The 19,138-nt window shown below is 48.3% G+C and overlaps 1 protein-coding gene across 1 annotated transcript in view; it reads right to left on the reverse strand.

Annotated features, from left to right (window-relative positions):
• LOC147659378 (endonuclease 8-like 2) overlaps nt 1–15,984 on the reverse strand; it is a 146,483-nt gene extending 130,499 nt beyond the window's left edge. Inside the window, exon 1 of the mRNA XM_086951787.1 lies at nt 15,853–15,984. Coding sequence (XP_086807913.1) covers nt 15,853–15,984 — 132 coding nt within the window. The remainder of the gene's footprint in view (nt 1–15,852) is intronic.
• Nucleotides 15,985–19,138: the final 3,154 nt, after the last annotated feature.

Below are 19,138 nucleotides of genomic sequence, written 5' to 3' on the forward strand. Positions count from 1 at the left end.
TCAGCTGCAGTTGGGTTCGAGTTCCCAATCAGCGTCATTGGTGGCTCACCAAAATGTTGAGTTTGAAATCCCTTAAAAATAAAAGTAAGGCAAGAGGCTTTTGGCAAAACAGGAAAAGTTTGTTTAATTTAACATTATGGCCAGGATAACAGTTACAGGCACAGGGTCTGAGGACTGTCTCCGTTTACAATCTATAGGTATCCTACTTTTATACAAAACTTAGAAAGTTGTAAAAGTTTCCAGCATAGAATTTAAATAATTTAAGCTAGGAAGAAGACAGACATGCAGCCACTTAAGATCTGGAAACTCAAGCAGCACGATTAGGTCTATTGTCCCTTCATTTTCTTGGCCCTGCACCCTCTCCTGCATGTCCATAAATTCAAATTGTGCAGCAAATAATGCTTAAAATAACACTGTATTTCTGCCAGCAGATTATTATGACGAGGTTGAGTCAGCTACTTTGGAACGAGTCCCTGGTGCTGGCCTACAGTTTCAATCACCCTGGCACACTACCTAAAAAAAAGGCATTAATAATCTCCAAAAGGGCAGAGAGGACACCTTGCAGATCCCATATCCTTATCCTTGGTCATCAGGGGTAAATTCAATCTCTGCTAATATCACCTGTGCCACAGCGAAGTCTAGTGGTTCCATTCTGGAATTGCCACTAATATCAAGGAAAATTAAGCCATTGAGTTCTTAGACTCCTCACCTTTACCCTTCACAGATGCAGTCCTATCTCTGATGGAAATTGTTCTTTGAAACACACAAAAGGTGATCGGAGGCTGCTTACAATAAGGCTAACCACTGGCAATAGCTGTGGTAGCACTCTAACCCACTGTTCTTTTGCTCACATTTCCACCTCAGTTTAGACCCAGCCATATGCAAATCGGTCTTGACCCTGTTCCTCATGGGAACAGTCCGACCAAACTGCCAAGCCAGGTCCTCCCTGAAACCGAACACAAGCACCCCAGGGCCAGTTTCACCCAAGAAATGGGCTTATCAGCCATAATGAAGTCTTGAACAACGGGGCGTGGCTTGGATGCCGAGGGGATAGGCGGCGTGAGCCCGGAGCTCTGCGCCCGATCTCCGCTATTATCCTGTATAAAGGCACGAAATTCATCGTGAACAGGATTCTCCGGACATAAATGGCAATCGGAACATCGGCGGACCCCCAGGCACGGGGTTTAAGGCTTCTCCAGTAGCCCATTAGCCCGGCAGGAGAACAAAGAGACACCGAGTGAGCTGACTCAATATGGCGGCCGGTACTCGGAGCCGGAGAAGATAAACACCGAGAGAGTGCGGCGCTCCCGCAGCGAATACACGAGGCAGAAGTGGTGCCGCTCGAAGTTGCCTGTGCCCCCCTCCACAAGTGCAGACAGGGGAGCCACTCACTCCTGCGGCGAATTGGATTCCTAACGAACGGCGAACACAAATAACAAGATGGCGGCCGTCCCTGAACTCAGCAGCTGAGAGAGGCCCTGTGAGTAGCGACGGAGCAGGGAGGTATCAGCCGCGCTGAGCGGCGGGAAGCCCTGTAACAAGCTTTGCTGCGCGACGTGCGGCGAACTGGGACTCCAGGGAGCAAATCCTTCAGAGGTCGGAAACCGGCGCCAGATAAGCCTGACGGGTGCAGCACGCGGCAGAGGACAGCGAGCGACGGCTGTCTGATTGAGAGTCTAGACTGGTACGCTGCGGAGGCCGGTGCACGGGCTTGGGGCTGCGCTGAGCCTAATTACATTTTGGGTGGCTCCGAGTCCACAGGGGCTGACTTGGCAGACTGCAGGGAGAATCCAACAAGGGAGACTGGATCTCGGTGGGTGTGGGGCTTGGCTGCCAGCAGAGCTGACCACGTCGATGCGGCCAAGAGATACATAGGAGGACAAGTGGCTCCCTGCGGGTGCAGACCATGTACAGGACTAAGACGAGTGCTAGGGGGCTGTCTGAGGAGCCCTGGGATGACCCTGGAATAGTGCAGAGAATTCCCGAAACTCGCTGCTAGCTGGGACTGGGCTGCGACCGAGCTGGAGATCCCAGGAAATAGCAGCACACCAAGAAGTGGGTCAGAGCAAGAGCTTGGACGCTGTGGCAGCCTTTAGCGAGGGCGAAGAGGGCACGGAGTATCGAACGGTCCTCTGACTCCTGGAAGAGCGGTCACTAGTAGGAACATTGGTGGTATGACCTGCACATCGGGGCTGACCGAATCCTGATGGGTACGGCACGGTGGATTTGAATGGGAACTGACCCATTCCCACGAGAGGCCGTGAAAGCACAGCGCTTCAACACGGTGGTATATCGGCGCTAACTGACGCGGACGATCCGTTGCCTGAAGAGCATCGGAGGCAACCGGAGGCCGAGCACTCGCCACTCGCTGCACATAAAGAGCGGACCCGCTGGTTCCCACTATCCGGGAGAGAGTGGGGAAGAAGTATCCCCACCCCACCCCCCCATCCGAGAAGGCGAGGTTGGTGCTGGCGGCTAACACGCAGATCAAATGGGGAAGCCCAAGGGCAAAGTGGAGGAGGCTGCGAGCTCTGGGGCGACGGATAGAACAACACAGGCCCCGGCGGATCTGCAGCAGCTACAAACCTGTATCCTGGAAGCCATCCAGGCCACGAAGGAGGCGCTGCAGCAGGATATTGCCCAGGTGGCGACGGGACTGGGGCTTCTGCGAGCTGATCATAATAAACTGAAAGACAGAGTTAAAAGTACAGAAAACACCTTGCAGGAGATATTGCCTGAGCACAAATCCATGGAGGGACGGCTGGTGGATGCACTCGATCGCATACAAGCACTGGAGAGGAGAGCAGAAGATGCTGAAAACCGCGGCAGACGCAACAACGTGCGCTTTAGTGGGACTTCCAGAACAAAAGGAAGGTGATGACATGGTGGGGTACCTTGAGCACTGGTTGAAGACGGAAGTAGCGCCGGAGGGTCTTTCGCCTTTCTTTACGTTGGAGCGGGCGCATCGGGTCCCAGCTCAACCCCCTAGACCGGGCCAGCCGCCCCGTCCAGTGGTGATAAAACTGTTACATTACAAGGACCGGGACTGGCTGCTGCAAAGGGTCAGGGACATGGGCCCTTTCCAAGTGGACAACAGTAAGGTAACGCTTTTCCCGGACTACACGTTTGAGACTCAGAAACTGCGCACCTCCTTCCGGTCACTTAAGCGAGAACTACGAGCGGAAGGCATAGCATACTCACTCCTTTTCCCGGCCAAACTCAGAGTAGTGGTGGATGATAAGACGCTCTTCTTCCCTACATCGGCGGACGCTTGGGCGTGGTGGGACACTTACAAGGCTGGTACGGATGACGCAAAATACAGAGCCAAAGAGGAGCGTAATTGGCAACCAACCCGGAAATCGAAGAGGCTCCGGAAGCACCGGCAGAGGTCACGAAAACCGACAGAGTCACAGACGGAAGGCGAGAGGAGGGCAGCATTACAAGCAGTAATCAATTTGTCGGGGACTGTGAGGACTCAATCATGCGGGAGCTCGGACTTGGAGGGCCATGTCACTGGCTCAGAAACGGACTATCGGAACTAAACGGTGCCAAGGGTCCAGTGGTGACACCACAGACGTCGGGAGGGCTAATTGACGCTTGATAATGGAGACGATTCATGCGGACTTTGGATGTTGCCTTGAGGGGACCGGAGCCAACCGATGGTGAAGAACATAATAAAGTAGGATGGATGTTCGGGAGTGATTGTGGGGGATTGTGGGGTGGGGGGATGGGATTGTGGTGACCACCTTTGGAGCCGAGCTATGCCTTTCAGGCCCCTAAGGCCACCTTGGTGCAGACTACGGAATAGTTGGGCAGTTGGGGGGGTTCAATAGCCCCTCACTAGGTTTTGATGGGAGCTGCTTTCGCGAAGCTGGGTCCTGTTCTGGGGGGGGGAGGGTGCCGAGAGTAGTTGGGGGGGCTCGAGGCGGGATGGTTGGGGAGAGGGGGGATTGCTGTGTTGGGGCTGGGGAGGGAGAGTGCGACCCTGTGCGCCCGGATGCGAACTACTTTTAGCTTTCATCGGACAACATGGGACTATGGCTAGTACTGGCACTGTGAAATGTGTAACCTGGAATGTGAGGGGACTACATACGATGGCAAGGAGGCATAAAATACACGCTTATTTGGATCAGAGAGGGGTGCAGATTGCGCTCTTGTAGGAAACGCATTTGACGAAGCAGGAGGGCATTGCGCTGCAAAGAAGATGGAGGGGGTAACTGTTCAATACCACATACTCTGCATTTGCAAGGGGCACGCTGGTCTGGATACGAGCGGGGACCCCTTTCCAGGTGATCAGGCACACAAGAGGGCAGGTTTGTGGCAGTTGAAGGGAAACTAAAGGGCAAGGACATAGTGCTATGTAGTGTGTACGCGCCCAATACTGATCAATCGTCTTTCTTCACGAAACTTTCCGGGGCACTGGCGGGGTTCTTAGCGGGCCCCATTGTTATGGGTGGGGACTTTAATTCAATAACAGATACCGTATTGGACAGGTCCCATCCACCTCTGGGAGCGTCCCCAGTGCACCGTCTGGCGAAGCGTAGATTCGAATGGCAAGAGAGTTGGGAGTTGCAGGACGCCTGGCGGGTGCAACACCCGATGGCGAGGGATTACTCCTATTACTCTAGCCTGAATGACCTCCATGTCCGCCTTGACACCTTCTTATGCTCCCCACAGGTGCTCCCGGCGGTGACAAACACAGAATACTTAACTCGCACACTATCGGATCATAATCCCCTGCTGCTCACCCTTAATTGGATAACTGAGACCTCGCATGTCCCGTGGCCGGACACACTAGATGACATACTGTTTCGGGAAGCGCTGGGGGATAGGATCACACATTACTTTGGAGAAAACGATGGCACCGTGACATCCAGAGTGATGGAGTGGAACGCCTTTAAGATTGTTGTTAGAGGCCACTGTATTGGAAAATATACCGGAGCGCGCAAGGCCTTACTAGATGATCTGGAGAAGGTGGAGAGGACTCTGCGAAAGGCTGAAATAGCACGCCCCAATCATCCAGAATTGCAGGAGACGGTATGCACGGCCAAGGAAGCGGTGGCCGTTGAAATGGAGTGGCTCCGCTGCTTTGATCATAAGACTTATATGACAAGAACGCATGCGGAGGGGGATAAGGCGGGGACGCGACTTGCCTGGCTGGCTAACCCCACAAGGCGTAGCCACCCAATTTTAGCCATAGAGGGGGAGGATGGCCTTACGCACGACGCCCAAATGGAAATACTGGAATGCATCCGCTCATTTTATGAAACGCTCTACGAGAGCGCGCTGGAAGGGCAGGATAGTGAGATTGATGCCTTTCTGGAAGGACTGCAGTTGCCGCAACTAGAACAAGAGCAGGCGGAGGCCCTGGGCAGAAATATAGAACTAGGGGAGATTAGGAGCGCAGTGAAGAATATGGCTCGTAACAAGACCCCGGGTTTGGATGGGCTGCCTACAGAATTTTACCGCAAATACATAGAACAATTGGCTCGAGGCTCCGGGTAGTGTACAACGAGGCTAAGTCTGAGGGTAGACTGCCTGAATCCATGTGTGAAGCTTTGATGATACCATTGTTGAAACAAGGTAGAGAGCAGGTACCCGGCATCCTATAGGCCGCTGTCTATGTTGACGACGGACTACAAAATCCTGAGCACCATATTAGCGACCAGGTTATTGCAGCACATGTCAGAGCTGGTCCATAGTGACCAACCTGGATTTATTTCCACTCGAAACACAACTGCCAATATACGCCGACTGATACGCCTGCTGGGAGAGCCGATGCCAGACACGCAAACGCCTGTAGTACTATCGATTGACATTGAGAAAGCATTTGACAGTTTAGAGTGGGAATACCTGTACAGGGTCATGCAAAGCTTTGGCCTCGGAGATGGCTACATACGCTGGACAAAAGTGCTATACGCCTCGGCGGTGGTCCGAGTACGGGTGGGCTCCCTCGTGTCGCTCCAATACCCAGTGTGCCACAGCACTATACAGGGGTGCTCACTTTTCCCCCTGTTATTTGCATTAGCGATAGAACCCTTTGCAGCAGAAGCCAGGAAGGGACATTATTATAAGGGCCTAGTCCATCGGGGAAGCCCACAGATTATTTCGCTGTATGCGGACGACCTCTTGTTATTCCTAGAGAACGCATTTGAGGCGTTGGAGGGGGCAGAGAGACTCCTGGTGTTATTTGGCAGGCTATCCGGTCTAAAGGTTAATTGGTCTAAATCTTGCTTATTTCCATTACGACAGGGGGAAACGAGACCCGCCACCAGCCCACTGCTTAACTGGGAGCCTGACTGTCTGAAATATTTGGGAGTGCACATATATCATAGAGCTGCGGACCTGCTCGAGGGCAATGTGGGCCGCTGTATACGGGCGTTGCGGGGCAGTATGACCTTTTGGGCCACCCTCCCGCTTTCGGAGACGGGGCGTATATCCCTGGTGAAAATGATAGCCTTGTCGCGCCTCCTTTACTACTTTCGCACACTGCCTGTGTGGATACCTAGATCCATCTTTAAGCAATTGAAGTCTTTACTGATATCTTTCCTCTGGGGCACAGGCAGGCGTAGAATAGGTCTGACCACGCTACTTCGGCCGAAAGATGAGGGAGGTCTAGCGGTCCCTGATTTCGAGATCTATTACTTGCCAGCTCAATTGCAGATTTTCACGCAGGAGGTGGCGGGGGTGTATCGAGGGCCGGAGCACGAGAGAGAGAGAAGGGTACCCCCCGCCATGTGCTGGCGTTCATAGCCCTGCAGCAGAAGCTGACTATCAGATCTATCGCTGGAAGAGCAGACGTTCAGACCCTGCTGGAACCGTGCACAGAGGCGAGTGGCGGTTCGACGCATGTATGCACCTGAAATACCGTTGGGTATGGTGACAGCACTTCCCCATGGCGGGGATTGGTCGCAACTGCAGGGATGGGGAGGATGCTGTGTTGCAGATGCTGGGAGATCTCTATGAGGATGGGGCGCTGATCCCATACCAAACCCTGCAGGATCGTTTTGACCTCCCCAGGGGGGACTTCCTGATGCATGTGGCTATAATACGGGCGATGCAGGTACATTGGGGGAAGGGATCCAAGAGCCCACCACATCCATGGCTTTCCAATACAGCATGATGGCGGCCGGCACGTATAAAGCGGTGACGTGCCTCTACTCAAGGATGCTGCGCGAGACCCTGCAACCCCCAACAGCACTGAAAACTGCATGGGAACTAGATCTACAGATAGAGATCCCTGATACTACTTGGGCGCAGATAGTGAGGCGGGCGAGGAAGAGCACGAGAAACGCACATTTTCAGTTAAAACATTTCTACGTCCTACATAGAGCCTACCTTACACCAGGGAAGACTGGGAAGTATTTTGGTGTGGAGAGCGCGGCATGGCCTAGGTGTAACACGATAGGAGCGGACCTGGGACATATGCTCTGGGACTGCACAAACCTACAGGACTATTGGTGGGAGATTATTGAGACATTAAACAGTGTGACGGACAGGGAGTTACAATTCACCAAGGCGGTAGGTGTGCTGCACTGGTTTCCGCATACACCCAGGAATAGGATTGAGCAAATTTGTAGACATGGGCCTGATTTTAGCCAAAAGGGAATTAACAAGAGATTGGAAATCGAAGAACCGTCCGACGCTCAGAGGATGGACTAATGAGATGCTTAAGTGGGCAGCGAGTGAAAGTACACTTAGATACCAGCTAGCAGGTCGGATGACAAAGCAATGGAGGCGGCTATGGAGTGGGAGATGCTAGTGCAGACTTTGCGAGACAGCACAGTGGAGGAGGAGGAGGGACTCTCTGAATCAGGCGATGAGGCCCCCATACACATACCGGGAGCACATTCTCAATAGTGCATTAGTTACTCCTGACAGTACACATACACATGTATCACCGTAGAGCTCAGGCGCAGGGGAAAACACTCGTGGGTGTGTGGGTATGGGGGGGGGGGATCAGGGTGGAGGGAGTTGAGGGACAGTTGGAGGCAGGGGTGGAAGGGGCGAAAAAGTTAAAAGCAGAATAAGGAACTCCTGGCAAGTAGAATAACCATATTCAAGGAAAATCAAGACCGGGGATCCACCGATTGACGCCGCCCGACCTCAGGGTTGTGGGCTTATTGGCTGTGTGCAAAATATATGTGATACAAGAGTGGCGCATTAGCGTCAGCGGACCAGGAGTAATGTAAGAATATGCTGTGGATTGTGTTTTCTGCAATAAAAACGGTTTTCAAAAAAAAAAATTAAGTCTTGAACAACACTTGCTGTGATGTGTAGTATGCAAGTGTGCAGCGCAAAAATTTCATACCGCCTACTAAAAATCTTTTCTCAGGCCACCCCTGAATAAGGTACTCTTCAACTTTGTTTAAAGTCTCATTGTTCTGAGAAGCAAAAATCCAAAATAGATTCTCTAAGAGCGGTGCTGCATTCTTCGCTAACTGCATCAATGGAAGCTACATACACTACATCAAAAAGATCATCCTTTGACTCTTGAATTGGCATGCGTGACAAGCAATGAGCACAAACGTTGCTGCCACTTGACATATGCTTGATTTAAAAAACAAATTCCTGTAATTTGGATATCAGTCTAGTAAGGCATGTAGAAACATTCTTGTTTTACCCTCCTGCGAGTATGTGATTGGTGTACAATTGGAATTTGCAGCCCCATACACATATCTTACATTTTTGTGCGCTCCAAACACAAACTAGAGCTACTCGCTCAATAGTGCTGTATTGTCTTTCATAATCTTTAACTGATATGGAGGCAAAAGCTACGATAGGTTTTCTCCCTGCAAATTTTTGACTCAAAACAGCTCCTAAACTTTTTTGACTGGCATCTACGGTGATGACCGACATTTTATCTTCCTGGAATGCACTTAAAGCAAAAGCTTTTACAATTAAAAGTTTAACCTCATCAAACGCACTTTGTAGATCCTCGGAGCAAATACTATTTTTGTGCAAGAACACCCTCAATGGCTCGACTGCTTGTGCATACCCAGAGACAGACCTGGCATAATACTCTGCAAGACCAAGAAAGGAGCGCAAGGCATCTTTATCTGTAGGTGCCCGCGCATCCTTAATGGCCCTGATCAGGGAACATTTTGGCTTGATAACGCAACCTGAAATTGTATGAGCCAAATAATTCAATTTATGTGTAACAAACTTACATTTGTCTTGTCTAATTGTCATATTCCTTTGAGACAGAATGGTGAATACTTTCTTAGAATGCTGTTGTGTTCCTCAAAGCTGTTAGCATATATCAAAACATCATCTTAATAGGCTTGTACCCCTATTAAATCATCACATAACAGACTTTCCATAAGTTTTTGAAAAACACTGGCGGCTGATGCCAAGCCAAATGTTAACCTTAAGTACTTATATGCACTTTATGGAGTAACAAGCATGGGTAACGCCAATGCCACCTGATGATACGCAGCTCTTAGATTGATCAACGAAAACCACTTTGCCGCTACAATATTGGCTAAGAGCTCCTGTGTTCTGGGGAGGGGATGACAGCCACCTGTATATTAGCGTTTAAACTTCTTAAATCTGGGCATAACCTAATCTCAACAGACTTCCTGCGTGCTACCACAGTGGGGGCAAACCAAAGCGATGAACCGCAGGGTTCAATTATACTTTGCTCAGAAAGGTTCTGTATGGTAGGTTTGAGTTCCTCTCTTACACTTAGTGGTACAGGTCTTACCTTGTGTATTACGGGTTGCGCTTGTGGTTTTAACCTGATGCGGTTCTCAAAACCTTTAACACTACCTCCTTGATCTCAGAAAATTACCTTGAATTAATCTATTAATTCAGTTACAGGGTCATTAACACAGCTGATGTAACCCGGAGGTAAATCTCCCAGAACTTTTGGAATCTTACCACCAGGTTTAAGCAATAAACCCATTTTTTCTTGGTCTTGCCACCCCAGTCTGTTTTTTAATTTAATGGCTGCGTAAACTTTCACTAAAGTGTGTCTGTCAAGGCAACTAAGCTTGTTAGAGGAAAAACCCCAATTTTGCAATGTCTTTCTCACCAAAGGCCTTGCGTTTGTGTTTACATTTAAAGCACATTGGGACAAATTGTTATGTCGCTGAGAATGGTTAGGGGCAAACCATAATCTGCCATGACTTTTAATGTTAAACCACCAATAATAATAGCTTCACATGTAGGATCTCTGAGTGAAGTCTGAATAGCATTGAATTCAATAGCGAGTACCTCGTTATTGACATTCATCAACTTCAGTGTCTACGCAATTGGCTCACAGAATTGTTGTTACTCTTACAGACAGATTTAAAGTAACCTATTTTCTTGCAAAATAGACATGGTTTACCCAAAGCTGGAAAATTATTAAAGTGATTTCTAGATCCACATCTAAAACGAACAATAATTCCTTTTTTTGTGTACTCTTGGAGTTTTTTAACTAAGTGATAACTAGAAAAATGGGTTCAGCTTGTTGGCTACTTTCAACTGTTACTAAGTTAACAGAATTATCGACATTAAGAACTTTAAAGGAAATAAGAGACTAAGTCAATGACTTCACTAAGTGTGCGATTGCAACAGCTCAATAGTCTTTCTTGCATTTTGCAAGAGGAGCATCTGAAAACAAACTGGTCTCTAATACTTGTGTTGAGATTAGCAGCAAATGTGCATGTAAAAATTTGGTTCCTTAGAGCAGCAATAGATTACTACACACCTTACTAATCTGCCTGCTTGTGTATAAAACAAATTTACGTTCTATCATGATGCTAGGTTCCTCAGAAAATTGCTTGCGTAAGCTTGCAATAGCTGCAATGTACACATTCCATTGAAAATCACCAGAGCACCCTGCAGGTGCTTGAATAATTGGCAAGTTAACAAACATTTCTTGTGCAGCCAAACCCAAACGCGATATAGAAGCGCAAATTTACTTTACGGGTCTATAACCTCCATCGTTTCCCCCGAAACAACGGTCTTTATTTTTAAGGTACTTCAGCAACTATAAGCACTTATGTTCTGGTGACAATTTGGCTTAAAGAATTTTTTCTAGTACTGGTGGTTTTACCCGTTGACCACGGCGCGAATTCTGCCGCGGGATGGGTGAATTAATGAGTGGCGTGTTTCAAACGGCCCCAGGCTGTCCTCCACACAAGCGCACTGTAACATCAGATGGCCGGGGGCCGACCAACGCACACAACAGGTTAATAACAATTTTGTTTATTCCATTACCTTTCCAACTCATATCTCAATATTAGAACACTTATACTTGGGCAATAAAACAAATAAGGATAATGGCATTCTCACAACAAATGACTCAACCACTGCCTTTACTTACTCGTCCTGGATACCCCTCTATTAAATTGTCACATTGGTTGGAGATTATAGCCCACTTGGTTTACATCACTTTCAGTGGCAAGCACATGGTTATGCTCAAGACTCTCGAGTCTTGCTTATGTACAATATAGCATACCGTAATCCACCATTCGCGTTCTGCGAGTGGTCGCCCTAGGAATTCCAAGCAGTTGAGATATTTGCTGTTGGGTTCTTCATTTGCAAATAAACTTAGAGCAACTACAGAACACCTCCGGAGCCTTAATTACTACAATATGTCAATCGCTTCACTTAACCCTTTCCATGCGGCCGCGATTCCCCTGGTGTGCTGTAAACAACACGAACAGGGGCGGGCCGTGACGAACCCCAGCCGTCATCAGCACATTAGCACCGTAGTGCATGACGGCTGGGGTTCGTCATCAGCATGGAAGGGGTTAAGGTGATTGTGGTCACTCCTCTGAGGATGTCAGGTGCTTCCCTTATACAATATCCTTCCTCCAGAACTCCAATTTCTTCACTGACTCAGTACCACACTTCTTTAGATGACAACCTTTGGGAGAACACATTCGGAGGTAAACTATGTTAAAATACTGGCAAGAAATGTTGATGGTGGAGGTTAAAAGTGTGTTCTTTTGTTCAAAAGTTTTGGTTAATGGATTAATTTGTACATGCACACATTCCCCTCTGGGTTGGCTGGTGTTGATAGCTGCCTATATGTTTTAGTCAATCTAACAAGGTATCCTAGCACCCTGTGATCGACATATTTCACTCCATATACTTGTGCCTTACCCCCTGTGGACAATGTGCCGCGTGTGACACTACCACACCAACCAAAATCTGTGTACTGAATGGAAAACAAATTGTATTTAAACATCATTCGAATTGCCTCACTAAGAAGGTCATCTACTGCATAGAATGCCCATGCAAACTGTTGTACATAGGCAAAACTACCCAAGAAGTGAGGAAAAGAATAATCCAACATCAGTCCCGCATCAGGTGTAAAGTATTAACAGCCCCATTAGTGGAACACTACACACAACAGTCCCATGGTCCGAAAGATATGCAATGGTATGTAATAGAGGTGGTTAAAGGTTCTAAAAGAAGGACCAATGTGGATCGTCTACTTACATTAAAAGAGAACAGATGGATTTGGACCGGAAAGACAGTGGAGTATGGTTTAAACCAATGTGTAGAGTGGCATAATTTGGCAACCCTATAAGGATGTAATGCCTGATTATCTGACCTTATTCTTTGCAATCTATAGAAATATTGAGATTTTAGCGAGCTGTGGGTATTCTTAGACTGGTCCTGGTCGTGATATTCACTTTTGTCACTTTTTCCGTTATTAATTTTAATTTTAATTTTTGTTACTGCTTTTGAGGACCTTAAGCCCTGTATTATCATATTTGTGTTCAACTAAGTATGTCAGATCGCACTGTATAGGGTGAATGAATCCCTTCTAATCGGGGTATTTTAATATATTACACTCCTTGTTAAGATGGCCGCCACGCTCGGTGAATTGAACGCTACTATGTGCGCATGCGCATAGACTCGAGAGTGTGTATTGACGCTCACGAGCCATCCCTACAGACGCCGACGGAGACTGGATTGATACGGTCGCGTCCGTGGAGCTTTCCAAGTAAGTCCCCTGCCCAGAGACAATCACGGACATGATAGTTGGCTTCCTAGTAGAGGATCGTTTTAGTGATTCGAGATTGTACGTTTGTTCCTCTCACAGTTTATATGGTTGGCAGACTGTTTAAAAGCCGAGGTGTGTCCCGGTGCACGTGATTATAAGAAAGATACAATCGAGTGTCAAGTGGAATCACGGTGGAGGTAAGCTCCATAACGGTTTTTATACCATGTTTATTGTACTATACGATTGCTTTAGGGTCAGGACCACATACTGAATCTGTGCAATGTTTACCTAGGAGTGGTGTCAATTACCCTAAGAAGTAGTAGTGGATTGAGGCTTTGGAAGACATCTTGTCTAGTGAGTATAGAGAATCTTGACATGAGGTGCTAAGGAGTGAAGGGTTGTATATATGTTTATATATCTAATAAGGTTTTTGGACACTCTGGATGTGGTGATGGTATTTTAATGTAAGCAGACGATCAAATATTGGACATAAGTAGCTGGATCGGTTATACTGACTGTGTATATATTGTATATGTTTTTGTAGATTCCATGTGCAACGTTTAGTCCTGAGGATGGTCTCGGTAAAAAACATACAATAGAGACCGAAACGTCGACGCATATACACCGTTTGGTTCATAACTGTCCAAACAAGGATTTGTATATAGTATATTGATGGATTAGCTGACTGCATGTACAGGAGCACCCTATGTATATATTTGTATATTACATACTGTACCAACGGTGTACCACACTACAGGAAATGTACAGGAAATTGTAGTGTTGTTTGTGTTGCCTATCACTTGTACTTCTAGAATCTTGTGTAAAAAAAAAAAAAAAAAAAAGGGATCATTTTCTAAACAATATAAAAAATTTGAGAGATACCATGCTTCTTATGTTTCCTTTTTAAGTAAAGTACTTATATAAGACTTAATAGAAAATTATTGAGATATTAACAATAATTCCTCAAGGAGCCTTCTTCTATTTAATTTACCCCCTAGAGGTCTCCTGTCACCACAGACGGACTTGTGAGACACTTCCCTGTAGTTACAGTCCCTCTAAGGGTTAGGCATCAAGTATAATCTGTACCTAAACACTTGGGCATAGAACAAGTATATACCTCTCAACCTGGGGCTCAGACAAGTAGGCCAGCTTCCTTTACTATGTTTGTCTTACGTTCTGTGGTTGCGAAAATGGAATGACCGAAACAAAATTGCAAACCAGCATAGTGAGAGTAGATTACAAAAGGAGATTCTCCATTGGTTCTGATGTAAGCCAGAAACCCTACATGGGCTGTGAAGAAGGGATGACACATGTCGACTTAACTCAAGGGTATATGGGCAGTAACCCTCCCTCCAAATGAACCAAATTTTACTTACTTGTCAAGTATACCAGTGGTACCCAAAATATAGGGAAGCTGGGGTAACCAAAGTACTTTTAGTATTCACTCTCCCTGTCAGAGTAGATATTATCCAAAGTGCTACCTAGAAAATGGTTGAGCCCAGCCTGGTTTATAGGGACCAGAGCGCAGACCCAATGATTAAGCATGACACCAATAGGGTGTGTGAGGGCCCATAATAAACATATTTAATATTTTCTGAGGGAGCAAAAGGACCAAGTCCAAATGTTATAATTGAGGACAGGATGGTAGGATACATTTTGTTAGAATGATTCGAGTTAGGGAGAAAGTATTCCACATTGGAATCTTATATCTGTTCCCTGGCACACTTTTGGGAGGGTTTTCTTTGATTGGAAGCCTGTATGTTTTAGTCCATAATGCCACCCTGACTCGACCACCTATAAGACAGACCTCATCCCTACCGCTTTCCTTGCCCATTCCTCTAGAAGCATTGAAAACATGAAACATAACACAAGCCCTGCAGAATAATTTATTATTACCAGCTAATAAAAAAATTTTGTGCGCCTTTTGCTCATGCTTTGTCCATCACATTGCTAGCGCTATGCCACAAGATAATAGCACATCCATGGTCAATCATGATTAACAATAAAATGTTTCCCAAACAGGATCACAACACATACAACATTGCTAACCAGGCACTCACCAAGGTGTAGTATGCTACCATCTGAAAATGCACTTTGGCGTCCCACATGCATCATCCCGGGTGTTTGCGAATTCTAAATTGCGAAAAATAGCGATTCGCAATTTAGAATTCTCAAAACGGGATGCATGAATATTTTCGGTAAATTTATGCGATTCGGTGAAAATCGCAATTCTTACCGAATCGCATAAATTACCGAAATACAATTTGCGAATTTGCTATTCCCATTGGTTCCTATGGGCCAAAAGGCCCATAGGAAGCAATGGGAAGGCATTAGCAAATTGCGATTTTCACTTTGAAAATCGAAATTTGTTAATGCATTTCATGGGTGCAGGGGGGGGTCCAAAGGACCCCCCCCATGCACCCCTGAAATGTATTATTCGCATCATGTTTCACACACACATGTCCTAAGGAGATGTGTGTCCGTAACATGAATGTTGAAAAAAATGCATTTTCAGCGTTTTAAACACTTTTTGCAAATTTTGACCCCCTAATTGCGATTTCGCAATTTTAAAAGTAATCATGCATTGCTTTTAAGTAATCGCAAATTTGCGATTTTTTAAAAGCAATCGCAATTTTAGAAATCGCAAAAATGTTGCGATTTCTAAAATTGCTTCATGCATCCCAAAAAGCACCTTTGGAATCGCAAACGGCCGATTTTAAGGAGTCGCACCGATTGCGACTCCAAAAATGCTTGATGCATGTAGGGGAAGAAGCCTTTATACAAATTCTACAATACAAAACTGTATCAATGTACTCTGTACTCATTAGGCATGTAGGACAAGTAGAACATTTTCATATCAAACTTGAAGCTGCATAATTGGAGGGGAGATGGGCTTACCTGACAATTTGAAACTGGCGCTCGTTCAAATCCTTTAGGTTAATTTGCTTGGTGGATCCCGCAACCTTAACCACAAACCGTCCCACAAAGGGAGAAGCAAGAGTGTAGAACTTTTGACAAGATGGACCCTCTGGCATCCTGACTTAAAAATAAAGAAACATCAGCAGCAATCGCAGAATTACAGGCTATCTGTTAATGTGAATCAGCTTAAAAGAGGACACTTTAAAAGGTTTATGTCAGAAAGTTTCGTCTGTGATTAGTTTTGACTTCTGCCCAATTTACTCCTGGGGTAAGTAAAACTATTTTAACACAACTGATGCAATGTATAATATACATTCCTAAGGTAAAACTTATTTTAAATAAGTTAACAGGAAAAGAGAGAGAGGGGGAGGAAGAGAGAGGGGGAGGAAGAGAGAGAGAGAGAGGGGGGGAAGAGAGAGAGAGAGGGGGGAAGAGAGAGAGAAGGGGGGAAGAGAGAGAGGGAAGATGGGGAAGAGAGAGGGGGGGAAGAGAGAGAGAGAGAGGGGGGGAAGAGAGAGAAGAGGGGGGGAGAGAGAGAGAGAGAGACGAGAGAGAGAGAGAGAGGGGGGAAGAGAGGGAGGAGAGGGGAGAGAGGGGAGAGAGGGGAGAGAGGGAAGAGAGGGGAGAGAGAGGGAGAGAGGGAGAGAGGGAGAGAGGGAGAGAGAGGGGAGAGAGGGAGAGAGGGGAGAGAGGGGGGAGAGGGAAGAGAGAGGGAGAGAGAGAGAGGGAGAGAGAGAGCGAGGGAGAGAGAGCGAGGGAGAGAGAGAGCGAGGGAGAGAGAGAGCGAGGGAGAGAGAGAGCGAGGGAGAGAGGGAGAGAGAGAGGGGGGGAAGAGAGAGAGAGAGAGGGAGAGAGAGAGGGGGGAAGAGAGAGAGAGAGAGGGGGAGAGAGAAGAGAGAGGGGGAGAGAGGGTAAGAGAGAGGGGGAGAGAGAGAGAGAGAGAGAGAGAGAGAAGGGGGAGAGAGAGAGAGAAGAGAGAGGGGAAGAGAGAAGAGAGAGAGAAGAGAGAGAAGAGAGAGAAGAGAGAGAAGAGAGAGAATGAGAGAGAAGAGAGAGAAGAGAGAGAAGAGAGAGAAGAGATGAGAGAGAGAGAGAAGACGAGAAGAGAGAGAGGAGAGAGAGAGAGAGAGGGGAGAGAGGGGGAGAGAGGGGGGAAGAGAGAGCGGGAGAGAGGAAGAGAGAGGGGGAGAGAGGGGGGAGAGAGAAGAGAGAGGGGAAGAGAGGGGGGGGAGAGAGAGAAGAGAGAGGGGAAGAGAGGGGGAGAGAGAAGAGAGAAGAGAGAGGGGGGAGAGAGAGAAAGAGAGGGGGAGAGAGAAGAGAGAGAAGAGAGAGGGGGAGAGAGGGGGGAGAGAGAAGAGAGAGAGAAAGAGAGAGGGGGAGAGAGAAGAGAGAGGGGGAGAGAGAAGAGAGAAGAGAGAGGGGGAGAGCGAAGAGGGAGATGGGGGAGAGAGAAGAGAGAGAAGAGAGAGGGGGGAGAGAAGAGAGAGAAGAGAGAGGGGGAGAGAGAAGAGAGAGGGAGAGAGGGGGAGAATGAAAGAGAGGAGGGGGAGAGAGGGGAGTGAGAAGAGAGGGGGAGAGAGGGGGAGAGGGGGAGAGGGGGAGAGGGAAGAGAGAGGGGGAGAGAGAAGAGAGAGAAGAGAGAGAGGGAGAGAGAGGGAGAGAGAGGGAGAGAGAGGGAGAGAGAGGGAGAGATGGGGAGAGGGGGGGTGGGGGGAGAGAGAAGAGAGAGGGGGAGAGAGAAGAGAGAGAAGAGAGAAGAGAGAGGGGGCAGGAGAAGAGAGAAGAGAGAGGGGGAGAGAGAAGAGAGAGGGGGAGAGAGAAGAGAGAGGGGGAGCGAGAAGAGAGAGGGGAGCGAGAGAGAGAGAGGGGGAGAGAGAAGAGAGTGAGGAGAGAGGGGGGAGCGAGAAGAGAGAGAAGAGAGAGAAAAGAGAGAAGAGAGAGGGGGAGAGAGAGAGAGAGAGGGAGAGAGGGGGAGCGAGAGAAGAGAGAGAAGAGAGAGGCGGGATGAGAGAAGAGAGAGAAGAGAGAGGGGGGAGAGAGAGAGAGAGAGGAGAGAGGGGGAGAGAGAAAAGAGAGAGGGGGAGAGAGGGGGAGTGAGAAGAGAGGGGGAGAGAGGGGGAGAGGGGGAGAGGGAAGAGAGAGGGGGAGAGAGAGAAGAGAGAGAAGAGAGAGAGGGAGAGAGAGGGAGAGATGGGGAGAGGGGGAGTGAGGTGAGGCGAGAGAGAAGAGAGAGGGGGAGAGAGAAGAGAGAAGAGAGAGGGGGAGAGAGAAGAGAGAGGGGGGCGCAGAGAGAGAAGAGAGAGGGGGAGAGAGAAGAGAGAGGGGGAGCGAGAAGAGAGAGGGGGAGAGAGAAGAGAGAGGGGGAGAGAGAAGAGAGAAGAGAGTGAGGGAAGAGAGGGGGAGAGAGAAGAGAGAGAAGAGAGAGAAAAGAGAGAAGAGAGAGGGGGAGAGAGAGAGAGAGGGAGAGAGGGGGAGCGAGAGAAGGCGAGAGAGTGAGAGAGAGAGAGGGAGAGAGGGGGAGAGAGAGAGGGAAGAGAGAAGAGAGAGAAGAGAGAGGGGGAGAGAGGTAAGAGAGAGGGGGAGAGAGAAGAGAGAAGAGAGAGAGGGAGAGAGGGAGAGAGGGGGAGCGAGAGAAAGAGAGAGAGGGAGAGAGAGAGAGGGAGAGAGGGGGAGAGAGGGGGAGAGAGAGAGAGAGAAGAGGACGAGAGGAGAGGGAGAGAGAAGAGAGAGAAGAGAGAGGGGGAGAGAGAAGAGAGAGGGAGAAGGGGGAGAGAGAAAAGAGAGAGGGGGAGAGAGAGAGAGGGAGAGAAAGGGAGCGAGAGAAGAGAGAGAGTGAGAGAGAGAGAGGGAGAGAGGGGGACGAGAGAGAGGGAGAGAGAAGAGAGAGAAGAGAGAGAAGAGAGAGGGGGAGAGAGGTAAGAGAGAGGGGGAGAGAGAAGAAAGAAGAGAGAGAGGAGAGAGGGAGAGAGGGGGGAGCGAGAGAAGAGAGAGAGGGAGAGAGAGAGAGGGAGAGAGAGAGGGAGGAGAGAGGGGGAGAGAGAAGAGACAGAAGAGAGAGGGGGAGAGAGAAGAGAGAAGAGAGAGGGGGAGAGAGAAGAGAGAGGGGGAGAGAGAAGAGAGAGAGGGAGAGAAAAGAGAGAGGGGGAGAGAGGGGGAGTGAGAAGAGAGGGGGAGAGAGGGGAGAGGGGGAGGGGGAGAGGGGGAGAGGGAAGAGAGAGGGGGAGAGAGAAGAGAGAGAAGAGAGAGAGGGAGAGAGAGGGAGAGATGGGG

The sequence above is a fragment of the Lissotriton vulgaris genome, unplaced genomic scaffold (genome assembly GCF_964263255.1).
Source record: "Lissotriton vulgaris unplaced genomic scaffold, aLisVul1.2 SCAFFOLD_1506, whole genome shotgun sequence".
In the NCBI taxonomy this organism is placed as follows: Eukaryota; Metazoa; Chordata; class Amphibia; order Caudata; family Salamandridae; genus Lissotriton; species Lissotriton vulgaris.